This window comes from Capra hircus, chromosome 27 (assembly GCF_001704415.2).
Source record: "Capra hircus breed San Clemente chromosome 27, ASM170441v1, whole genome shotgun sequence".
In the NCBI taxonomy this organism is placed as follows: Eukaryota; Metazoa; Chordata; class Mammalia; order Artiodactyla; family Bovidae; genus Capra; species Capra hircus.
In genome coordinates this window covers 43,182,821-43,207,861 of record NC_030834.1, presented here as the reverse complement: position 1 = coordinate 43,207,861, position 25,041 = coordinate 43,182,821, and the positions used below count along the sequence as shown (strand labels likewise).

General features: G+C 57.1%; 1 protein-coding gene across 2 annotated transcripts; it reads left to right on the top strand.

The window, feature by feature from the left end:
- Positions 1,922-23,512, top strand: KBTBD11 (kelch repeat and BTB domain containing 11). 2 transcript variants are annotated; one of them, XM_018042010.1, is made up of 2 exons: positions 1,922-2,001; positions 16,613-23,512. In XM_018042010.1, the coding sequence occupies exon 2, from the start codon at positions 17,356-17,358 to the stop codon at positions 19,297-19,299; it is 1,944 nt and encodes a 647-aa protein (XP_017897499.1). In that variant the 5' UTR covers positions 1,922-2,001; positions 16,613-17,355; the 3' UTR covers positions 19,300-23,512. The 2 variants fall into 2 exon arrangements, with proteins under 2 accessions (XP_017897499.1, XP_017897500.1); XM_018042011.1 differs by lacking the exon at positions 1,922-2,001 and adding an exon at positions 2,089-2,275.

The following is a 25,041-nucleotide window of genomic DNA, read 5'->3' as shown; positions in this document are numbered from 1 at the left end:
CACAGTGATACATTTGCACAATTGAAGTCAACCATCAAAAGCAGGCTCTCCCTGAGCCATGAGAATTTAAATAGCAAAATAGTTTTCTTGAAAGACTCTAGAAATAGATGTTTTTTAAAAAATATTTAAGACAGCTAGTGCTTCTTGGCATTTTTATACCCCAGGTTCAATTTCAGGAAATCTAGAGGTCCCTGGCGTTTGAATGAACTCCTGATTAAATACATGTAATGTTTTTCTGCAATTTCCATTGATCACATTGGGGCCAGAGTGTATTTTTTTTTTTTTAATAAAGCATCTAGGGACTTCCCCTGCTTCCACTGCAGGGGGCACAGGTTCCATTCCTGCTCAGGAATCTGGGATCCCCCACGTGGCATGGCGTGGTCAAAAAGTAAAAAATAAAACACCTGAAGCCTGAAAAGCAGTGCTCTGCTTCTCTACTAGATGGCTTAGAGGTTGCATGGGTTTTCCAAGTTAATTCATTTATTTTTCTCATTCCTTCAGTAAACGTTTATTGAGAACCTACCATATGCCAAGCATTGTAAAGCCAGTGGGGAGAAAAGTTAATATGACTTACAAGTGGATCTCTGGAAGCTGGCAGAGTGGTGGAGAGGACACACCGGGACCTCAGTGGTGACAGCGCCTGTGGCTGGGGAAGGCCCGGTGGCCCCTGGAGGCTGATGCAGACAGGTGGACGTGGAAGCCAGATGGTGCTGTGAGACCACGGTCAGGCCCACTCCTCTTGAGAAGATGCGGGGAGAGGATAAATTTAAACTCCCCTCCAGATATCTGCAAATCATGGTGTAGGGCAAGCTTGTTACACGCAGTCTCCATGTAAAAAGGTAAACAGATGCACTGAAACGACCCTAGAAGATTCTAAAATACTTGACATCAGCTGGGTAAAATAAAAATGGTGCAGGATAGGAGTTGTTTCAGCATCCAAAGGTCTGCATCCACTAGAATTAACTGATAAGGATGTTATTTCCCAATAGTTTGCTCTGTGTCTGCCGCCTTTAACCCAAATGCTGTAGTATTGTACTTAGTAATTAAAAGGAAGATCTTTTGAAGGATGGTCTCAGGGCATTAACTCTGGTACTGAAAACCGAAGAGCGCGTTAACATTTAACTGGTGAAGACTGACGAAGGCAAAATTTTTTAAAAGAAAAGTAAAGACATAAGCTTTCCGTGCCTCTGGAAATTCAATCATTACTTTGCACAAAACCTTTAAAATAACACTGACCCTCAGGGGTCCAGTCTTAACCAGAGCTGACCCCGCAGGAGAGCTGTGTTCAGTGACTGAGCAGCGAGGCTGGGGCGGGGGCGCACCTCCCCGTGCGCTGGCAGGTCCCTGGCCCTGCTCCTCCCCGAGGTTCGAGGTTCGGGGTTCAGGTTCGGAGGGTCCCTCGTCGCACTGCGCTGTCCCCGCTGCAGGGACCTGGAGGTGGGGGGCCACGCTTCTAGATACAAGAACAAGTTTCAGCGTTTCCTCTACTTGAGTGTTCTCAATGTTGCCTTTTTACTCCGGACGGATGTAGGCAGTTTTTTAACCACTAAATGTTTCAACAACGCATCCTCCCTAATTTTCCAAAAACTTAAACTCTAAATTCCATTATTTTATTTTATATATATTATTTTTTCTGGGGGGATGGGCGGACCAGGACACAAAAGAGCCTGGTCTTTGGCGGGGACCGCGCCAGCGGGAACCTGTTTCTCGCTGGGCGATGGCGGAGCTGTTGGATTCAAACTCAGGATGTACGCGGTGCGAGGGGTCCGGGCCGCAGCCCGCGCCTCCTGCGCGTCCAGCCGGCTGGCCGCGGGCCCTCACAGCCCTGGAAAGGGTTAAGCGAGCGGCGATGGCTCGGGGCGGGCGGCCGGGGGCCGGGGCGCGCCGGCGCGCTCCCGAGCACGCGCTCCCGGCTCCAGGCTGCGGCCGCCCTCCCGCCCGCGTCCCCGCCGCGGCGCGCTTCTCAGATCCGCCAGCGCCCGGCGCGGCCTCCAGGACGTGGTGAGTGCCGGGCCCCGCCGCCGCGGCGGCCGAGCGCGCGCTGCCAGGGCCGGGGCCGCGGGGGCACTCGCTGGGCAGGCTGGCGTCGCTGGGCCCCGGAAAGACGCGCGGGCCCCCACGGGCGCTCGCGCAGGTGCGCGGGAGGCAGCCCGCCCGCCCCCGGCGTTCTTACAGTGCGGGAGAGGCCGGCGCGCGCGCGTCGGGGACCCCGGCGAGGGCTCCGCACCCGGGCGCGGGCAGGCACCGGGTGGAGGGCGCGGCGAGGACCTGAGAGGTAGGGGTGGGCCCCCAGGGGCAGGCAGCGGCTAGACGGGCCCAGGAGGCGGAGGGTAATTGGGCCCGGGGTCCGAGAGTGGGCACTGCCCGGGACAGCGGTGGCCCCCCGGGCGGGGACGGTGGGCAGCGCGGGGAGACGGCCCGGTGGAGTGTGGGGTCCTGCCCGGCTCCGCGGCGCCTAGTGGAGGGGGCGGCGCGGGGACTCCCCGGGCGCTGCAGCCGGAAGCGGGGGGCGACCAGCCCCTGCGCCGTGCCCGCGGCGACCGCCTCCGAGGACACAGCCCCAGGGGCGCCGTAGTCTCCGTCATTCCCGCCGCCGATCGGGCTTCGGCGAGCGCAGCCCAGCCAGAGCCAGCTCGGGGGCGGAGCAGCCGGAGCCGGCGGGGAGGAGCCGGGCCCGCGCCCCGCGCCCCGCGCCCCAGGCCGGACGCTCCTTGGGGAGGCGGTCCCGGCCCAGTGGCCACGTTTGCGGCCGGCAAAGCCGGCCACTTCCCGCTCCCAAGGAGTGCCTGGGCCTGTGCTCAGCGCCGCGCGGGCCTGGCTCGCGGGCGGCCATGGCCGGGCCGCGCTGCCTCCGGAGCATCCGTCTCTGGGCGCCACAGGAAGCGGGTGGGAGGGCCCTCCCGGACCTGGGACCGCGGAGGGGAGGGACGTGCCGGAGGGTGTGCGGAGGCTCCTCGCCGGCTCGCCCCCATCACCCCTTCGACTGCCCTGCGGACCCCGGGGCCCTCCGCGACACCCCGGCCCCCCTCCTTGTGCAGCCGGCATTGCTGGGGGCTCGCGGGGTGCCGGGCTGGTGCACAGCGAGTTCTTTCTTTTCTTGGAGTCTTTGCCCCACTGACCGACCAGACGGGCCACCAGCGGTGCTTGTCGCTTGGGTTGGAACGTGCCTGACATCACGATGGCCGGGGGTGGGGCGCGAGAAGAAGCCGCATTTCAATAAAGACAGCATGTGGCCGGCTCACGTGTCTGAAGGGGAGGTTAAATGCATTTCCACTGGAAGCCTCCCGCCCGCCCCCCCCAACCCCAGCCTCCGGGTCGGGCCGGCAGGGTCTGCCACTCTGGCGTGGCTGCTCCTGTAGCCTTAAGTAAATTAAAAAAAAAATTTCACCGCTTCTTAGGTTCCTACAAAACCACATCCTCTATCTCCACCCACCCCCACATCTATTCTAAGGGCAAGGAAAAGAACAAATCAATGTAATAAGCTTTATTTCTGCTCAGAGCACTGAAGGCGCCTTGCAGGCAGATTTTAAATCCCTGTGCAGCCCCTCAGTGGGGGTTGGGGGGTGGCGAGTTCACTCTTCCCAGCCTGTGATCAGGCCGCCTCCCTCCCTTTCACATCAACCACAGGTACTCAGCTTCCAATTAGGACCCTTAATGGACTGCCAGTGTTCCCCTGGCCTCTTACCCTGAGCTAATGGTGCCCTATTATTAAGAGTCCTCCTCCGTACCCGGGAAAGGAAGAAGGGAGCACCGCACCCCTCAGATTTGCCCAGAGACAGTCCCCTGAGTGCACTCTTAACTGGAGGTTCCGGCTGTCCCTTTGGGGCCTAACAAAGCAAATGTTTAAAGAAATAAGGTCTTTCCACCTTGTAATGTCAATTGCACGGGATATTGCTGATAATATAATTAGAACACAATGAAAAGAGTTCAGAGATTTTGCTTACAGGCCATAAGGCCCTCTTGGGTTTGGGAGGAGGGGAGAAGACAGTGAAGTGTCCGTGGTTCATCAGGATGAGCCGCTGGGGCAGCCTGGCTTTGTGTGGTCCCCTCTGGTCCCAGTGTCTGGGTGTTCCTGGGGCGGGACCATGCCGGCTGCTGGCTCCAGCGCTGGGAGAACAGAGGGTCTGGGAACGCGGTGAGGCCGTCCCTTCGTCCCCGAGCATCTTCCTGGCAGCCCCATCGCTCCGTTTCTGCATGTGCTCATACAAGCTGCCACGCTGGCACCGGGGAAGCAGGAGGCTTCCTTTCAGCTCCAAGTCCAGTCTCGTCCCTGTGCTGAAACCAGGCGGCGCTCCGTGCTGTGGGGCCTCCATCTGGGATCCTGTTTCAGTTTTTTCCTAAATACCAACAGCATAAATTGTCTGTAATCACAGCTCTGCGGTGAATCTGGAACTACTTAGGCGGCTGTAATGCCCCTCGGCCTCCCTAGTTGGAGGCACGTGACCCAGGAGGACGGCTGCAGGGCCGCCCCAGAGGTGCCGTGGGGCCATCGGGGCGCAGACCAGAACCCTCCCTGTCCTGGCGCGTCCTCCCCTGGTGGCCCAGGGCGGATCTGTTCTGGGGAGTTCAGGGATCACTGTCTCCACTGGGGCCTTGACTCAGGTTTCTCTCTTGGAATTATTGTAATTACTCTAAAATGACAGTGTTGGCACTCGCAGCTCTTTGTGAAATAGTTAACAATGAGCTTTGGCTTTTGGGGTAAACCAAGAACTTCCAGGAGTTTGCCTTTTGCCAGCAAGCCAGCTCCTGCTAGAAAGAATATTAAAATAAACAGCACTTTGGAAATTGAAGCCGTTGCAAGTCTTATACAATATTTGATGGATTAAAAACCAATTTCTTCCTTTCACAAACATCTATGGAGTGTCTGTCCCACCCAGGTCAGGCGCAGTTCTAGGTGCTGGGAATACAATGGCATTTAAAACTGATACAGCCTCCGGCTCCCACAAACTGTCTCCCTACAGCTTAGGTTCTGATACGGTGAAAGTGATGTTAATTCGAGTGTGGTAACAAGCAGGCAGTGTCTCTGAAGGAGAGGAATAAACCGCTATGAGAGCACGTGACTCAGGGATTGTGAGTTGGGGTCTGAAGGATGAAGCTGAGCGACGGAGGACGGCAGGAGACACCCTGCGGAGACAGTGGTCAGAGACACTGGCGCGTCAGAGAAAGAAGGCAGGCCGATGGGCACCCCGGCCATGTCAGAGATTTGTGACTTAATACACGTTTATCCCTCATTAACTGTGGCATTTCCTTTGTAAATTTGACGAAGCTTTACACGCTAGGCCTTGATGGAGCAGGACGTGGATTAACTTTGGAGAGCTGAGACTGCGTGGCTCACAGAGCAAGACTGGGGGAGGACGTGGCCGAGCGTTGTGTAAGCGAGAGCCCCTGTGCTGAGGGGGGTGCCCTCAGCGCTGGCCTTGAGAACCCTTAGTCACGGGGCCACGGTGCAGACGCGGAGCCGCTGCCTCTGTCCAAGCCAGGATCGCCTCCTGCTCCCACCACAGGCACCCCCCTGGCCCCCACGACCAGTTCCTCAGACAGCCGTCAGAATGGTCACTGAAAGGCACGGGGCTTGTTCCGACGCTGGGTGGCCAGTGGGCTGCGGCCCACAGCACAGATGACAGGAAGCTCGCTCCAGCCGGTGGGGTTGTCTGACGACCAACCCACAAACAGTGGCTGCTGCAGACTGTTCCCCAAATACACATGCTGTGCCCAACCCCCAGGTGATGGTATTAGGAAGTGGGGGGCTTTGGGAGGTGATGAGGTTGTGAGGGTGCAGCCCCCATGATGGGGTAAGTGCCCTGATAACAGAGACCCCGTGGAGACCCCAGGCCTTCCTCCAGCTGAGGACACAGGAGAAGACACCATCTGTGAAGCAGGGAGTGGGTCTCAGACACAGTGAAGAGTAGTCAGCTTTCCTCCAAGTCTGCTGGTCTAAATATTAATCTCAACTAAAAATACCTTCACAGAAATACCTTCTAGCCTGGCATTTGAGCAAACACCTGGGTGCGGCGGCCCAGCCAGGCTGACACATCGCCACTGTCCTGTTCAGATGGGAAGGGCGACACGCAGCGGCCGCTCCATGGGCAGCCCTGCAGGTCCATCGGACACAAGTGGGCTCAGTTCCAGCTCCGGGAGTGATTCTCAGATGCTCCTGGCTCTGCCTTATTGATCCTGTAAGTCCTCCCTTTTCCATAAAAAGTGCCTGGTGCTTGCGGCTGAGTGATTTTCTCAGCCTGCCTCCTGGGTTCGTTGAGCTGATCTGTCCCATTGACACCAGCTGGCAGAATCTCTTCCTGTGCAGTTATCTTAGAAACATCGTGGGCTTTCTATGGATCTGCTGGGACTGAAGCCATTAGACAGAGGTGTCATCCACAGATCCACTCAGTCCTTTCTCCACCTTGGACTCCCTGCAAGGCTGCTGTGAAAAGCATCCTTAAAATTCCTAGAAGCCCTGTTCTTTACTGCAAGACCCTTCCAGGGCCTCTGCCTGGTGCCCCTCGGATACCAGGAGGTCTTCAGAGAGATCTGATTGAGCTGCTTGGACTGATCTTGGCTCTGAAGCCCCGTCTGAATTCGACAGTCTTGGAGGCGCTGGGGCGAAGAAGAGCTTCATCCGTGAACCCAGGGAGCCTGCTTCCTGTATGTTTCCTCCAAATTGCACTTGAAAGCGGAGCCCTTCCTTCTCCCGGTCCCCTCTTCTCTCAAGTCACAGAGAGAGCACTCAGCAGGGCCACCCCGGCCCTCCTGGAAGTCTCCTCCGGCGTCATCCGGCCCACCGGAGAGCCCTCCGTCTCTGGCATCGTGGGGCCATGGCGCTGCTGAGCCCTGCCACCCAGCGCCCAGTCCAGGAGCCCTGCCCACCTGTCCTCGGAGCCCTGACGCGTCTGCCCACTGCCTGCCCAGCTGCGGCTACTGCGCTATTCCTGCCTTGCTGGCAGCCCTGTCCAGGTGGCTCCATAACTGACCACTCCATACCTGCCGGCTCAGAACAGCGGGGCTGCGGTGCCCTGTAGACGTACAGGCTGGGCAGTCTGGTGGGGAAGCTCGATGGATGCCCTTGAGGCCGCCCACATCTGCTGCCAGCTGGGGCCCCTGGCAGCACTGTCTCTGTGGGCTCCAGCTGGGTCCCCGGAGGCCCCGGACTTCTCACAGGTCGGCACCAGGCCCCCGTGTGTGGGTCCTAAGAGCGGGAGCGGTGTGATTGCCCTTTTCAGCACAGCCTCCTTCACCGCAGTGACCAGCATTTAGGACCCTGGGGCCGGAGCACACCCGTGGGGGGCCGGCGTCACCCAGGGGATGACCGCCCCTCCTCTTTCATCTCATCCATGCACCAGGCTGCACCAAGGGGCCCCAGGGACCATGAGCTGTACCCTGCGCCATCCTGCCACGGCCCCTCCAGCCCCTTCTGCCGGCTGGCGGGGCTGCGGGCTCCCGGGCCCGAGCTGCCCGCCTTGCGGTGCTGAGTGCAGCCCTCCGCCTGCCCTCCGTGGCCCGGCTCCCGAGCCCTTGAGGTCTGTGCCCCGCGGAGGCTGGGTGTCCCGGTCCAAGCACAGGGGCCTCGTGTGGGGTCAAGGCTCAGTCTCACTGGCCCTTTGGCCTCTGAGGGTGGGGCCGTGCGGGGCAGGGCTGCCCGGCAGAGCTCCAAAGAGAACAAGGCCAGCTGCCCAAGCGGAAGGCCTGGGAGAGAGGGCTCTGCCCGCGGGGTGCGTGCCTGTCGCCTGGGCCCTTGGTGCGGGCCAGCCCAGGCCTGCCTGGTGAGGCCCGCTGTGCGAGGGGCTCCTGGGGTCGGCTGTGCTGGGACCGGACCTGAAGATGCCCCCCACCCAGCCGGGCTGTGCAGCATCACGGCCACCTCCTTGTGGACTTCCAGACTCCAGAAGACAGCCGGAAGGGGTGATGTGTATGTGTGGGGTGTCGCACCCTCCCCAGAGTCATCACTGCCTAACCTCCTGTGGTGTCTGCCCCAGTGGGAGTGCTGTTTCTCAAAATAGCCTCTTCCTGAGACATGTGACCCCCTCACCCTGACCTCACCGCAGCCCCGACTCCACGCCCGCACTTGGGGGAAATCCAGTGGAAACCCGTATGTTGGCAGCCTTCGCCTGTAAACTCTACTTAGGCAGATGCTGGCCTTCCCGGGTGGCTCAGTGGGAAACAGTCTGCCTGCGATGTAGCAGACGCAGGTTCGACCCCTGGGTTGGGAAGATCCCCTGGAGGAGGACATGGCAGCCTAGAATCCCATGGGCAGAGGAGCCTGGAGGGCTACAGTCCACGGGTCAGAAAGGGTCGGACATGACTGAGCAACTAACACTTCCACTTTAAAAGAGTTTGCAAAGACAGCAGGTTAATAATACTTTGGGCTGGCCAAAATATTTGGGTTTTTCCATATAATGCAACAAAAACCCTAGCTAATCTTTTGGCCAACCCAGTAGTTTCCTTGGATTGAGCCTCAAGATCACTTAAATGTTTCGTTTTTGCATCCACTTATTCCTGGCAGTCTCAGGACTGTCCTGAGGGGAGAGGCCTCTGACGCTCACATGGAGGGACACTCATACGGAGGGACACTCACATGGAGGAACCCCCACTGACAGAACGTGTCTGGATTTCTGCTTCAGAAGCCAGGTGTCAACAGTGAGAGACGAGCTGGCATTTTATCTGCCTCCGTGTCCCGTCCGCCACCCTCGTTGCTTAGAGGACAGAGATCACATGTTGAATTTGGATGAATTCCTCCCTGTAAGCTCTCTGCCAGGTTCCTTGTCTCCTGACAGCCAAACAGAAGGCAGTTCTGCTCTGCAGCGGTTTCCAGGCAAGACTCAGGCCCTTTCCCAGGACCTGCTGAGCCGGAAGGGGCGGGCCTCGGTTAAGAGCATCGCTTCTGGGAACTGGCAGGATACCTGAGGACATAGGTGGGGGCGGGGGGACTCTATTGTTACGTCTTAACCACAGCAAAGCAGGACAGAGGTCAGAGACAGGGCTTTCTAGCTTGTGGTCCATTCATGCCAACAGTGATAAGTAAATAAGTGCAGTTAGTAGGAGAGGGATCTGGGTTCCAACTTGCCAGGAACGGGTGTGTGTGATGTTAGATAAGTCTCTGTATAAAACCAAGAGCTTAGAACTTTGAAAATTGTAAAATGTGAGTTTTTATTTAACTTCCCCACATTTCAGTTTGACCTTGACTTGACTCACGTACTCGCAGCACTAAGAGTATGGCAACTTAGGAGTCTTGTTACCTAGTGAGTGACTTAATTATGTTTCAGACTGTGTGGCTTCCGTGAGAGTCAGTCGCAGTCCAGACTGATTATTTAATTGATGAATACTGACTACACATATGGGATAACATTTTTAAGTTGTAAGTTATAAAATAATCAAACACCATTAACAATGTGAATTAAAATACTGATGTTATCCCAGTGAGCTTTAATACATGTTATCATGTTGCCGTTTACCCTTCAAATCCTTAGGAAACCAGGTGTCACACAGCAGGGGAACAGCCCCTCCCCACCCCACCCCCCAAGCCTGTCCCACTCACACTCCCATGAGTGATGTGGGAGTTGTTTTCATGGGTAAATGGATGTGAATAGTACTATGGTGCGTCCCAGGTGGCTCAGTGGTAAGGAAGCCACCTGCCAGTGAAGGAGGCACACGAGGCAGGTTCAGTCCCTGGGCCGGAAGGTCCCCTGGGAGAGGAAATGGCAACCCACTCCAGTGTGCTTGCCTGGAGAAGCCCAGGGATGGGGGAGCCTGGCGAGCACAGTCCATGGGCTCGCACAGAGTCAGATGTAACTGAGCACAAGCAGGAGCAGAAAATCATATTATACGGCATCTTTCTGCAAAGGGCAGACCTTCAACAATTCAAAATCATGTGTTTGGAATTCATTCACACCCATACATGTAGATTTAGCGCATCCATTTTAATGTGTGTGGTCCTTTTGGCAGTGATGGAAAATCAGTCTAAAAGAAGTCTAATCAATCTTTTTGTGCAAAAGGACACAAAGCTCTCTTTCTGAAACAGAAGACAGATTGCATGGCTGCCCTGTCACCTCCCTTCCCTTCTTTGAAGCCATCAGAGGATTCCTGTTGACTTTCGGATGCGAGGGTGCGGCCTGGCCCTGCTCACCCTGGGGCTCCTGGCCGCGCCAGGCTCTCCAGTTTCTGAACTGGTCAAGCTTGTTTCCAACCCAAGGAGTCTGTTCTCACTTCCCCTGGCCCTGTGTCTGGCTCCCTCCTGCTCTCAGGAATCTTCCCTGATGCCAGTAGAAACCAGGTCCATCACGCCTCTCAGACCCTTGTTTATGTGGTTTGTAATTCACTAGAATTCGTACAAGGATGGCTTAGGTTTGTTTTCTCCCTAGACTGGGAGCTCCGTGGGGGCTGAGGTCAAGTCTTTCTGGTTCCTGCTCCTGTCTAGGACCCAGGGCACTTCCTGAAACATTGTGGGTGTTCAGCTATATCCGCTCGGTATGTGAACCAAGTAAGTGACAGAATACTATTAATTATTTATCACCGCTGATGGGACTTTAACAGATTGAAGAACCGGGGGGAAGTGTGAATTTGTTCAGCCCAGGCAAGTCTCTCACTTCTGACTCCAGCTTTCCATCCCTGGCGGAGAGCTCACCTCTAATTTCAGAGGACGCACAAGACAGCTTTATCTTAGAAGAGCTCAGGTTACTCTACCGTTGCTCAAATCTGGGTCTCATGGCTACAGGTCTCCTGGTGGGACTGTGGTCCGTGCGCCTCTTTCCAGCCCCAGTGGTTCCTTGTGGGACCGCAGTGTTCACCGTCCGTGGCTGCCGAGGTCAGCACCTCCCAAACCCGAGCCGCAGACAGAGGCACGCGCTTCTCTTGCCGCGCGTTCTGGGCGTGTTCCCTGAAGGTGCATCTGGAAAGCAAGGGTATCGTTTGTACTCAGCTAACTTGGGAGTCTTCCAAGTGACGAATGCACACCTGTATCTCTATGTTCTCCTTTCAGTCCCTCGGGGTGTGTGACTCCACGGAGCACAGGGCCGTGTTGTAACGGCACCAAGTTGGGTCCTGTCTGTGATATCACGTTTGGTGGTGACTGAAGGCACAGGCTCCCTTGAGCCCACAGCAGCAATGCCCCCGAGTGCCCCCGCCCTAATGTGCTGACTACGGGAGTGAGAGTCCATCTCCTACCAAGGGCTGTCTCGTGAGTCATGACGCTCTGACACCGTGTGTGTCTCTCAGATTAAAAACAAAGACTGGCGATCTGATGAGGGAGGCGGAATGGTGAAGCTCTGTTACAGATCTTCCTGACCTAGTTGTCCTGTTGGATTAATGTACACCTCTTCCCTTCACCCTGGGCATCATCTTACCCAGGTGGCTCGTCACTGGTGACAGCCAAGGGCACAGAGACGCTCCCCTGATTTTGGCTCTCTGACCCGCGGGGCCTTTCTCCCGCATAAACTGAGGCAGTGCCACTGCAGCCGGAGGACCTCGGCCGTTCTCTGGACGGCACTCTGGGAGGGCGGGGCGCAGGGTCTGCACGCACAGGCACACCTGCGTGGGGTGTGCACACACACACACAGCCTCTCGGGGCTCACTAGGGGGAGGGGTCTGCACGCACAGGCACACCTGCGTGGGGTGTGCACACACACACAGCCTCTCGGGGCTCACCAGGGGGCGGGGTCTGCACGCACAGGCACACCTGCGTGGGGTGTGCACATACACAGCCTCGCGGGGCTCACCAGGGGGCGGGGTCTGCACGCACAGGCACACCTGCGTGGGGTGTGCACATACACAGCCTCTCGGGGCTCACCAGGGCGCGGGGTCTGCACGCACAGGCACACCTGCGTGGGGTGTGCACACACACAGCCTCGTGGGGCTCACCAGGGGGCGGGGTCTGCATGCACAGGCACACCTGCGTGGGGTGTGCACACAGCCTCTCGGGGCTCACCAGGGCGCGGGGTCTGCACGCACAGGCACACCTGCGTGGGGTGTGCACGCACACACAGCCTCTCGGGGCTCACCAGGGCGCGGTGGCAGTTCTGCGCTCACCCTGCAGGTGGAGAGGCCTTCCTGGCCGAGGACGAGGGCCGAGCTCGGGGCAGACCTGGGAGCAGACAGCTCAATGCCTTGTTTTCCAGCCTAAGGAGTTTGGACTTTGCGAACAGCTATTACGTAAAGGCTTTTCTTCAGAAAATTCTCTAATTTTACTTCCTCCAGTGCAGCTGTGCCAGAGAGTTAGCCTGCTGTTATTCCCCTAAATCACGCCCACACAGACAGCCCCAGCGGGCCCGTTCCCGCTAGACCTGCCTGCGTCTCCATCTGCTTCCCTCTCAGGGCTGGGACAGCCCCCGCCACCAGCATCCTGCCCCGCAGACGCACTGGGCAGCGGACCAGACCCACCAGCATCTCGTAGGCGTCCCTCAGTCCAGCGCGCGGATGCAGCAAAGTCCTGGGCTTCACCTTCAAAACTGGAACAGACAGGAAGGACCTCCCTGGTGGCTCAGTGGTAAAGAATCCACCCGCCAACACGGGAGACTCAGGTTTGATTCCTAGTCCAGGAAGATCCCACATGCCTAGGAGCAACTGTGCACCACAACTGCTGAGCCTGTGCTCAAGAGGCAGGGGAACTGCTACTACTGAAGACTGCAGGCCCTGGGGCTTGTGCCCCACAACAGGAGCAGCCATTGCCACAGCTAGAGAGCAGCCCCTGTGCACTGCACCAGAGAACGCTGGCACCCTGCAATGGAGACCCAGCACAGCCAAGATAGAGCAGCCCCCATGCACTGCACCAGAGAACGCTGGCACCCTGCAATGGAGACCCAGCACAGCCAAGATACATAATAAAATTAAAAAACACACACACACACACACACACACACACACACACACACTAGTAGCAGACAGAAGGACCCAGAGCATTGGGCGGGTGCTGGGTGGCATGGATGCTGGAGCCAGGCTGTGGGCCCCATCTGGCTTAGCCACCTGCCAGGTGCAGGGCTAGTTAATCGTATGAACTTGGTGAGACTGCTTCACATCTCATTTCCTCTGGCAAAACTGGGCTAAAATTGACAGCCCCACAGAAGGGTTCTTGCAAGGGTCACGTATGTAACACACACAATAGCAGTGCCTGGAAGACAGACGAGACAGGCATGAGCTGTGTCACGATCACTCCTGCACTGAGGTTGCCTTACAGTCTGCCGAGTCTTAGAAATGTCCTTCATGAAAAGCAAAAAGCAAATTAAAAATTACAGTGCCGTAGCCTGGCAGAGTAGATTCAGGTTAACGTCATCCCAGGATTCACTGGCTGCTCACTGTGTGAGTGGGGTCGCCCTGGTGTGTGGGGGTCAGCTGCGGGCAGGGCTCAGGGAGTGGTCCTGGGACCCTACTGTGACAAGCAGGTGGCTGGACACTCGGATCAGACACATGGCGGGCCTGGCTCAGAGGACCCCCAGAAGGAACTGGCTACAACAACAGGCACTGCAGGTGTTTAGATAAACTTCATAAGTCTGTTCATTAATATTTTTTAAAAATTGACTTTATTTGAAAGGGAGATTCTCTTTAGCAACCTATATCATGGTAATGAAACATACTTAATTTTAAATGATCTGATGTCCACATTAAGTGCATAAATAATGTCCACATTTGGAAATCATACACAATCTTTTTTTAAAAATTCATACTGAGAGAAGAACTTCATAGGAAGAGACTAACAACTTCTGCTTGGGTATTTACACTGTGGAGAAGAGGTGTATATCCTTCACAGAGAGTGCTACTAAGTTATATTTAAAGCAGACATGTTCCTATTAAAATATTTTCTCACCAATAGTCAGGAAGGATTCTGTTACTACCGCACACCTGCACCTCTGCTCACACATCCCTTCCCGTCAGTCACGATGATAGGCGGAGAGCTGGTTCATCTAACAGCCCCCAGAAAGGTGCTCGGGGGAGAGGCCCTTCCCGTGCCATGGTTGGCAGGGAGTCTGGTGGTTTTCTTGTTGTCAGGGCTGGCGCCAGGCTCAGAATCCTCCCAGAGCCTCAGAGGGGGACTCTGATTCCAGAGCCAAGTACAACATGGGGAAAAGTCCCTTTGGAAATCCCGGACTTCCAACCAAAGAAACCTGACCTGAGCATCTTGGCAAACCCGCTGACGCCTCCAAGGACTGTTATACACAGAATGGGCTGATTCCTTCCCATCCATTTTAAAGCCAGACCACAGTAACGGGTCATTCTGGGGGAAAGGGTTTCGCTCTGAAAGTTGAGTTTCTTGAACATCATTTGGAAAAGGAAGTGGTCCTCTGCTTTCTCCTGGGGATGCTGACCGTTTTGTCCTGCACGGTGTGTGTACTGGGGGTGGGGGCAGGACCTGTCGGCCTGCAGAACCTTTCTTCAGACAGTGGGCTGCACACGGGGAGCTGGGGTGGACGTGCCTGTTGAGGCCGCTGACCGCCTAGATTGTGTCTGTTTCATCACTCAGCTCTTGCTTAGTGCGGCTATGACAAAATTTCTGCTTTGCCTGATTCTTTCAGGCTTTAAATGGATTCTAGAGAGCTTTTAAAACACGAGCGTTCCAAACTCAGGCTTTTCAAGGGAGTCCCATGCCCTGCCTTGGCTTTGAGTCTGTGATGCCTTCCAAGAGGAGAACCCTCAGGGGTTGGGCCTGTGCACATTCTGATGAGAGGCAGGCCAGAGAAGGAACTAGGAAGTTCTGAAACTCTTTTCCTGGCGGAAAACTAGTTAGTTTTCTGAGGTCCAAGATTGGCCATACCATACAAAGAAAGTGTGACAAGAAAGAAGCAAGTCAGAGAGCCAGTTTCTCTGGTTCTACTTCAGGCATGGAGGTGTATACATATATTTGGGTAAGATACGTAAGTATGTGTTACTTTTTATCTAACTTTCCCTGAATGGCTCAGCTGACTAAGAAAACACCTCTGGCATTTTGGGAAAGAGCCAGAACTTTTGCTTATAAAATCTGTGCCGGTTTCCAGTTTGTCATCACATTCCGGTCACCAGGGCCGGAGTTCATTTCCATCTCAGTGGACACAGCACCTCCCCAGCAGCTCCGCGGGCTGGGGCACAGCTGAGTAAATACACAGCACCCCTGTGACCCTCACGCCCGTGGTCAGAGTTTCAGCTCGTCCTCACCGTCCCTACGCTGCCTTTCCACACGTCCTAGACAGCGCCCTGCACATGGGAACATGCCCCACAGGGTACTGTTAACGGTTTCTGGGAAATAGGGAGGGAGGGAGGGGAAGAGAGAGGAAGCGAGAGGGAATCAAATGTCTAGAATTTCCAACTCTGAGACACTTGTATTTCTGAGACTATGGGAAAGCCCTTTGCCTAACATGGCAGCAGGAAAGAGCCAGATAAACGTACACATACATACACTCAGCCCTGCGCATTTACAGGGATCAGGTAACAGTATTAAGTACGGTTAGCAGAGAATCAGAAGCAGCTGAGGGTAGGCGGTTAGGTGTCACTGTATCTGGTCTAAGAGGCGAACACAGCCTGGAAGGACGGCGGGCCTGGCTGTGTGTATCTTGTGGGTTTCTCTTGTCCACAGCCTCTTTGTAGGAAAACCAGAGCACAGCTGCCCCACCCCTTATGCCAAGACCCCCTTCCAGGCTGCTGAGCCTCAGTGAAGATTTGGCCAACTTAGGAAAGAGAGTTTATTCTTCTGATTCATCTGCAGGTGTCACCTCTGCCTTCCAAGCAGTTATGTGGGTTTTGCTTTCTGTTTCGTTTTGTCTGGGCTTCTCTTTGGGGGCACGTGTGCTCTTTGGATGGAGAAGGGAATGGCACCCCACTCCAGTACTCCTGCCTGGAAACTCCCATGGACAGAGGAGCCGGGTAGGCTGCAGTCTATGGGGTCGCTGAGAGTTGGACACGACTCAGTGACTTCACTTTTCACTTTCATGCATTGGAGAAGGAAATGGCAACCCTCTCCAGTGTTCTTGCCTGGAGACTCCCAGGGACGGGAGAGCCTGGTGGGCTGCCGTCTATGGGGCCGCACAGGGTCGGACACGACTGAAGGGACTTGGCAGCAGCAGCAGCAGCAGTGCTCTTCGGAGCGTCCTTTCTTGGAGGTTTTCAGAGGTGCGGTGCAGAGAAGGAGCAATTCAAACGGGTTTCAGGTTGCAGCCTCAGAGGCCAAGCCCACACCAGAGCCCTCGCTCAGCACCTTTCTTCAAATACTGGCTCTAACCGAATTTGAGATAGCTAACTGGATCAGGTTTCAGGAAAACTGTCGCACGGCAGAACTGAGGAGGTGTCATAGGCTAACCATGCTTTCTCACTGAGAGTTCTTAATTTTACACACAACATCTCATTAGGTTGGAGTTCGGAAATGGTTGATATTGACTGTCACTGATCCCCAAACCAGCAGTTTTATGGTTCAACCCAATGAATTAATATTTAAGGCCCTTGGCTAAACTGGGTCCTTCTTTACAAGCCTCAAAAATCAGGGGAGGAACAGTCTTTTAATTCCTAAATAGTATTCACTGAAGTCTCTCTCCAGCACCGAAAAGCCAAAATCCCCTTCCCACCAAATCTGAAGCCTACAGCCTGTGGGGGTGCTGGGGGCAGATGTTATCATGAAATCACCTATGGAAAATGCAAACTCAAACATCCTCTCTTTCCCCGTAAACAGGAACACGAGCTGGTGACATGGCATGGAAACACATAATGTTCCGACAAAGGAAGTCGCAGAGGAAGGCCCCCGGTGGATGAGCGAGGAAGAGGGGTCTAGTGTGTGCGCTGACTTGTCCTAACGCCCACCTGGAGAGTGAATTACGCACCCCCGCCCGCCCCCAGGTGAACACCGCCGAGCCAGGCCCGCACTCAGCCCTGATGGTGAACGGGGGTCACACACGAGGAGAAAGCTCCCCGGGCGGCTGCCTGTGATGCAGGACTGAAAGTCAGGGTTGGGAAGCGTGGACCGCGGCCCGGCGCCGAGCGCGGACGCGATGGGATGCGGACGGATGGACGGTGACTCCGGGAGAGAGGTTGGGCCAGGTGCTTAGTACCCGACAGCTCGGCCCGCAGAGCGGGGCCCGCGCCCAGAGCGGCGGCGGCGGCTGCCCGGCCGTTCCGTCCGCCCGCGCGGAGCTCCGACCACACAGAGCCGGGCAGACGGCCGCCCGCCCGCGGGGACCGCGCTGGGGTCACAAGTTCAGCCGGGAGCGGGAGCGCGCTCCCGCCGACACACCCCTTTTTCTGGAGAGCGGGCGGGCGGGTGCGAGCCGAGCGGCGCGAGAGCGAAAGCCGCTCTAGACAAAAGTGAGGTCTGATCGCGCACCCGGAGCCCGGAGGAGCCATCGACCTTGGGCGGCCCGAGTCCGGGCAGAGTGATGCGGGGCTGCTGAGCGAGGACAGCGGCCCGAGCGAGCGCGCATGGAGAGCCCAGTGGTCCCCTGCGTCCTCTACCCGGGCGACGGGGCGTGCGGCCAGGCCGGGGGCCGGGGCGGCGCTCCCGAGGCTCCGGGAGAGGGCAGCCTGCAGCCGCCGGACGCGGCCGAGGGGGAGGGCGCGGCGTCCCCGGCGCAGACACCCTGCAGCCTCAGCGCGTCCCTGTGCTTCAGCTCCGGGGACGACTCCCCGCCGCAGTCTCGCGCCTCCTCCGCGGCGGAGGACGCAGCGGCCTCACCGCCCTCGTGTTGCAGCGGCCGGCGGGTGGTGGAGAGGCAGTGGGACGTCGGCAGCGCGGGCGCCGCGTCCCCGGAGGAGCCAGTGTCCCCAGAAGACTCCGCGTCGCCCGAGGAGCCCGCGTTCCCCGGGGAGCGCCCGCCGACCGAGGAGCCCGCGTCCCCGGAGGAGCCCGCGGACCCCGCGCCCGTGCCGCCGGGCGTCGGCCCGGAGCACGGCGAGCCCGACCTGCTCATTGAGGTCTCGGGCCGCCGGCTGCGGGCGCACAAGGCGGTGCTGGCGGCGCGCAGCGACTACTTCCGCGCGCGCGCGTCCCGGGACGTGCTGCGGGTGCAGGGCGTGGGCTGGGCGGCGCTGCGGCTGCTGCTGGCCTACGCGTACAGCGGGCGCATGGCGGGAGTGCGCCCCGACAACGTGGCCGACGTGGTGGCCGGCGCGCGCCGCCTGCAGCTACCCTGCGCCGCGCAGCGCGCCACCGACGCCGTGGCGCCGCAGCTGAGCCTGGCCAACTGCTTCGAGGTGCTGAGCGCGGCCAAGCGGCAGCGGCTGGCCGAGCTGCGCGAGGCCGCCTACCGCTTCATGAGCGACCATTACCTGGAGGTGCTGCGCGAGCCCGCCGTCTTCGGGCGCCTGTCGGGGGCCGAGCGCGACCTGCTGCTGCGCCGCCGCCTACGCGCCGGCCGCACCCGCCTGCTGGCTGCCGCTCTCGGGCCGGCCGGGGACCGCGCGGGCAGCCGGCCGCAGAGCCCGTCAGGGGATGCGGAGGGCCGCGGCGAGGCCGCCGTCTACTGCTTCCACGAGGCGGCCGGCGAGTGGCGCGAGCTGACACGGCTGCCGGAGGGCGCGCCGGCGCGGGGCTGCGGCCTCTGCGTGCTGTACAACTACCTCTTCGTGGCCGGAGGCGTGGGGCCCGCGGGCCCCGACGGCCGCGCCAGGCCCTCCGACCGGGTCTTCTGCTACAACCCGGCCACTGATCGCTGGAGCACCGTGCGGCCGCTGCGCCAGGCGCGCTCTCAGCTGCAACTGCTGGCGCTGGACGGCCACCTGTACGCCGTCGGCGGCGAGTGCCTGCTCAGCGTGGAGCGCTACGACCCGCGCGCCGACCGCTGGGCCGCCGTGGCCCCGCTGCCCCGGGGCGCCTTCGCCGTGGCCCACGAGGCCACCACGTGCAACGGCGAGATCTACGTGTCCGGGGGCTCACTTTTCTACCGCCTGCTCAAGTACGACCCGCGGCGCGACGAGTGGCAGGAGTGCCCGTGCAGCAGCAGCCGCGAGCGCTCGGCCGACATGGTGGCCCTGGACGGCTTCATCTACCGCTTCGACCTGTGTGGGGCCCGCGGCGACGCGCCGGCGGCCGTGCCGGCCGGGGGCGTCAGTGTGCTCCGCTACCACTGCCTGGCCAAGCAGTGGAGCCGCTGCGCCTCGCACCTGCGGCCCCCGGGCGCGCCCTCGGGCCTGCAGCCCTTCCGCTGCGCCGCGCTGGAGGGCACCATCTACTGCGTGAGCCGCGCGGGCACCTGGCGCTTCGTGCCGCCGGGTGAGGGCGAGCCCGGCGCCAGCGACGCGGGCCCCGAAGGCAGCTTTGAGCTCCAGTCGCTGCAGACCCCGGCGGACGCCCGGGGCCTGCTCTTCCCCTTCGTGCTCAACTTGCCGGAGGAGAGGCCGGACCGAGGGGAGGAGGGCGCTGTATAGGATGGGCCAGGTGGTCACCCGGCGTGTCCCTCCACAGCCCGAGACAGGGAATGCGCCGTGTCCCAACTGGCAACCCGAAAGGGCGCAAGGGGAGCGGAGGCCGGGGGAGAGGGTCGGGGGTGGGCTGTGCCCACGGGGATAACTTAGGAGGTAGTGCTTGTCACTACCGGGCCTTGCAAGCCGCGTGCAACGCTGCCTTAAGGCCCCCTTTCCACTCTGCATTCCTTCCGCTTCGTTTTGCTTTGCTTAATGGGGGGTCGATGGCTTAAGATGCAGGATATGAGCAAATAACTTTGCAAATAAGATACAACATATCTGAGAAAGAAGGAAACAGAATCAGAGACTGTGCTTCCGGGTGCAGTGGCTGGGCCCTGTGTACCCGGGACGCTGTGGCTCAGCCGGGAGGCAGGCTTGAGTGCTGCGGGGTGCCAGCCCCCTTGTTACTGCGCGCTGAGAAGGCCCTGGGAAACGCGGGGGGCTCCCAGACTGGAGTCCTAAATGAGGCCAGTGTGAACCATATTCCTGGAAACCCTTGAAAGAAGGTCATACTTTTTTTTAGCTTGGAGTTTAAAATTATAACTGATAAATCAAGCTCTTAAAGCTTTTCTAATTTAGTTTAAAAGTTCCTGCCCTATGTGTCAACTCTGAATGTAAGAAGTATTACAGATGAAATCTTTGATTCCCAATAAGGTCTCCTGTCCAGTGAGCACGGGAGATATTTCCTGTCATCCCAGGGCCCCGGACGGGGTCAAAGGTCCACACACCTGAGAGCAGGTCCCTCTCATCACCTAACTGAGGTGGGTTTAATACTTTCAGTTTCAAGGATGTTCATCATTATGTTCAAAGGTGTAGCAATGATTGACTGTTGCTCGGGTTTTAGATCTTTTGTGAGTGTTTGCCAGAGAGCGTATCGTCCGTAGGCGAGGCTGACAGCGGCCGTGGTGCTCACCTGCTTTGAAAGCAGGGCCAGGTGTGCCCAGCCGCTGTGATGTTTTATAGTGGGCTTGAAGAGAGTGGTATTCCCCCTGAAAGAGGACTAAAATCCTTTCTGTTTTAAGAGTTCTAAAGAAAAACATACAGGTATAGTTTGAACCCACTAATTGTGATGTTTAAAGCTGAGGCTCCAGTACTTTGGCCACTTCATGCGAAGAGTTGACTCACTGGAAAAGACTGATGCTGGGAGGGATTGGGGGCAGGAGGAGAAGGGGACGACAGAGGATGAGATGGCTGGATGGCATCACTGACTCGATGGACGCGTCAACTCTGGGGGTTGGTGACGGACAGGGAGGCCTGGTGTGCTGCGATTCATGGGGTCGCAGAGTCGGACGAGACTGAGTGACTGAACTGAACTGAAATATTTGTTCTGTAACTCTGAGGGAAATTTATTTTACAACCATTATCCTAAGAAAGTGTGGCAGAGTGACAGCATGTTGACACGAGGGGAGCATGTGTTTATAAGGTGGTTTGGGGCTTTCCCGGTGGCTCTGCGGTAAAGGATCTGCCTGTCAATATGGGAGACTCGAGCGAGGAAGATCCCCTGGAGAAGGAAATGGCGACCCACTCTAGTGTTCTTGCCTGGGAAATGCCATGGACAGAGGAGCCTGGTGGCTGCAGTCTATGGGGTTGCAAAAGAGTGGGACCATGAATTAGCACCTAAACAACAACAACATAATGCAGTTTAGCAAATGAACTACTTTTGTCTAATTGTGAACTCCAAAATACCATTAATAAAACTAACATGAAATTTCACTACTGTAATAGGGCTCAAGGATTCAAAGGCAGGGTGTACTATTTATTAAACATTTAAGGATAAAATATATGTTCGTAAAGAGAGGCCAACTGACTTGGATTCTGAATCCAATCCACTTTTTTTAATGACAGGAAAAGTGCCCATTGAAGGTTACTGGCACAGAGATCGATGGAGTCATGTGTAGCTTATTGTGATTTCCTCGTGAATCAGTGATGGGAGGGAGCCTCTCTGTGCGACCTGTGGGTGTGCGGGGAATAGGTTATGCTTCCTAAAGAGGCAGTGGTTGTTAGAGTGGTCAGTTAAGCATGCTTAGAAATTCAGCATGATTCATGCCTGTCCTGAGGCCAGGGCTCTGCCGTCTCAGCCTGTGTGTTCTCGGAACTTGTGCGCCTGCCCGTGACCGCTCCTGACATGACAGGATGTCTTGGCAACTCGGGTCAGCATCTTAGGAAAAACCAGGCTCCAGACTGCCTGACTTTGTAGGAGCAGACTGGAGACATGGCAGGAGAAGAAGTGAGGTCCAAAAGAAACACACTGTTCTCGTAAAGACACGAGCGTCTCACGTGACAGTACATTTTTCTCCAGACTTTCATTATTTATGCTCAATTTTTATTTGAAATGGAACCGAGGTAATATTTTCATTCCTTCAATATCAAACTCAATGAGATATGATCACTGTGATTTTACTTGAGAAATCATTCCTAGGATGCTTACCACTGAAAAACACAAATCCTAAAGTGGGCTTCCAAAGTCAACTCTCCCCGTTGGAGATGGGAGACATACTAGCTGTCAGACAGTGGACAGCCAGACGGTGACACACCCTGCTGGAGTGTTTGGATATTATTTCATCCTTGAATTGAATGAAGGGACGCCTGGCTGAGACGAAGCACCACTTCCTGTGGGAGCTGGCCCCGAGCCCCGGGGAGTTGTCAGGACGAGATCCGGGAGGATGTCTAAGGACGGTGGTGGGCTTTGAACCTTGTAGACCATGTTTCTCACTGCAGCATCACTGAGAACAGGTGCCAGAGGACCTGTGTGCTGCGAAGACCAGTTTATTCTGTTTAGGGGCCAGTACCTGGGGTGTGGGGCCAGTCAGGCGGTGCGCCAAGTGTGCGAATGGAAGAGCCCACCGCCCAGGACCCTTCTGCGCAGGAGGGCTGGGCGAGGGGCAGGCCTCCAGGGCCGACGCTCCAGGGCTTGTCCCATTGCTGAGCCTGTGTCCAGCTCTGTAGAGAACCAGCTGGTGCAAAAGGATCCCTGCTCTCCTATCGCTTGAATCAAATGAGGGCAGTGCATATACAACATCCGTAATTCTCATGAAATTAAGAAACCCCCAAACACTGACATTCCCAGACATTCGAAAGAGCAGTGGGGCATTTTCAGGGGACACGTAATTCGCGGAAGCTTAATCTTTTGGTTAGTTGACAGTAATGATGACTTCTGTGTTGTGAATCAGGGTTCGTTTGGAACCGGAAGGATTGGGGTGAAGTCATCTTCATTTCCTTTCTGTTTTTCCTGCTGGTCAGGGAGAGCTCTGGTGCCAGCGCCAGCGTGGACTCCGGCCGCTTTATGGGGCTGGCCTGGGACCACGGTGACTTTATTTCTGCACCAGTTTACTTTCCTTTCAGAGAAGGAATGCTGCAGAAATTCTTTGGCTGCTTAGTGACAACAACTCCCTGTATCACTTTTGCTACAAATACTTAAATCACCTGGTCCACTCTTGTTACTTTCTGGTGTCAATTTAGTGATTCTTTTAGCCACTGTTTAATTTGTTGGTCTCTTGGGTAACTTCCTCTGAAATGTTTTGAAAGGAAATGTGTTTTTAAGTCTTTGCCTTTTCCTTTTAAGATGGTTTCAGGACATCATCTGTTGTAACAGCTTCCTGGGTCGGAATGTAAACAAAAGTGCCCTTTTGCGATCTGTCTTATTGTAGACGATTTCCTAGCTTACAAAATGTTTCATTTTTGGTGTCTTAAAAAAAAAATCAGTGTTCTCCTTTCCCCCTTTCCTCTGCAACATCATTATTCACGGGAAGATAACAGGAACTAAGGATGGGAACCCATCGTGTTCGGGCTGCATCTGAGTGTGCATCAGAGCCGCGTTCTCTTTGCTTCCCTGCATCCTGGAAGGCACCGCGAGGCTCCGGCTCCTAGTGTGGGAACTGGCATGGGTGAGAGCCTCCTACCTGCTTGGTGAACTGGTGTGAAATGAAACAAAAGACCAGATTTGGCCTCCTGTGAGACACAAGCTCCTCTGAGGCTTTTGAAAGCACTAAGCAGTGCTGTGATGTTGCTGGATGTTGAAGACAAACAGCCATCTTGAAGACACAGCTTTGCCCAGCTGATGCTGTACCGATCAGCGCTCGTGTTCGAGTATTGAGTGCCAACCCCGTAAACCCTGTCCACCTGCCTGTTTATGCCGAGATGAAATAAATCACTGGGCGATGCTAGCTGTCCTGCAGTCTGCGAGGCTCTCTTTGTGTCTTCTCACCGGAGCAGAGCCCTGGTGGCGGGCCTTTCCTGGGAATGAGCTTCGGGGCTGGAAGATTCCGGCTTGACCTTCGAGGGGTGGGGGGCAGGAGGCGACCCCTCTGTGAATGAGGAGTGTGGAGGGGCTTCCAGTGACCAGATCCAGGCATGGGGTCCCTTCATACTCCTCAGGCATCTGTGGGCACCTCTGCCTACCCTCCCCACCATGCCCCTTCCAGCTCACTGCTCCCAGGGGGCAGCGTCTATGCTGGGACGTTGCCCATGGGCCATGGGCGGACCCAGGGCCGGGCCGGGGGGGTCATCACACTCATGGCCCCGACAGGGGTCGGCACACATCTGGACAGGGACACAGTGCAAGGGGAGCGCTTTACTGGGGTTCCTGTGGGAGGAGGAGGTTGGGCTGAACAGCAGGTGCTGGCTGCTCTGAGCAGTCTCGGGGGCTGTCGGGGGTCCCTGGGGCACCAGGCGCGGGGGGGTGAGTGAGGCTGGCTGGGGAGACTGGTTGGGGAGGCCGGTTGGGGGTGACTGAGTCTGGGAGTGCTGGAGGCCAGTGGCCATGGGGCTGGGGGCAGCCTGGGTTGGGGGCTGTGAGGCTGGGGTGTGGGTTAGAGACGGGTAGGGGCCTTGGTGCGGGGAGAGGAAGCCTGCACCCTGGAGGGAGGCCCTCCTGGGTCAAAACCTCCCAAGAAAGCAAGAAGCCAGGTGGGCACAGCTGTAGTCTGCGGTTCAGCCCTGCCAAGGGTCTGCGGCCCAGGGGCATCGGGCGAAGCTCAGGGCACAGTCCCTGCTCCCTGGGATCCTCCTCCTTCCCTGAGAAGCATCTGATGCCACTCAAATCCAGAGAACAGAGTCACCAGGGTGTCCCCCGCTCCCCTCTCTGCCCAGCGAAGTCACCCCAAAATGAGAAAGAGGCTCAGGGGTCAGAGCACACTTTCACCAGCACAGGAGGGGAGGGGAAGTGGGGCTTGGGTTACTTGGCCAAGAGTGGCTGGTACCCACCTCGTGAATCACTACCTGGGATGCAGCCCTGCAGACCCTCGGGAATGGGTGGGCTGTATCCATTTAAAGTTGTCTCCTGTGATGTTCTGAGAGCTGAAATCCCGCCTGGCGGGCACATACCCCCCCCCCACCTGCCAAGGGCCCAGGAACCGCCTGGGACCTGTGCCAACCCCCCGGGCAGGCCTTGCCCCCGAAGGGGACACTCCTCTGCCCGAGTCACCCTGGCCCGGTGCCCGGCAGCTCGGAACACCCCAAAGCCCAGCAAAATCACGAGAACAGGCCAGTCTCATGTTCACCCCACCCTGCCTGCCATTTCCTGCAAACCCCAGGACAGGCCGTGGCCGCCGTCTGCCCTCTGTCCTGTCCTCTGCCCCCTGCACACACCCCGTGCCCGGCAGCTAGGGACACCCCTGCGGCCCAAAGCCCATCAACATCATGACAACCGGCCAGCCCTGCGCCTCATCTCTAGGGCTCTGCAAGGAGCCTGGCATTTCCTTCATCATC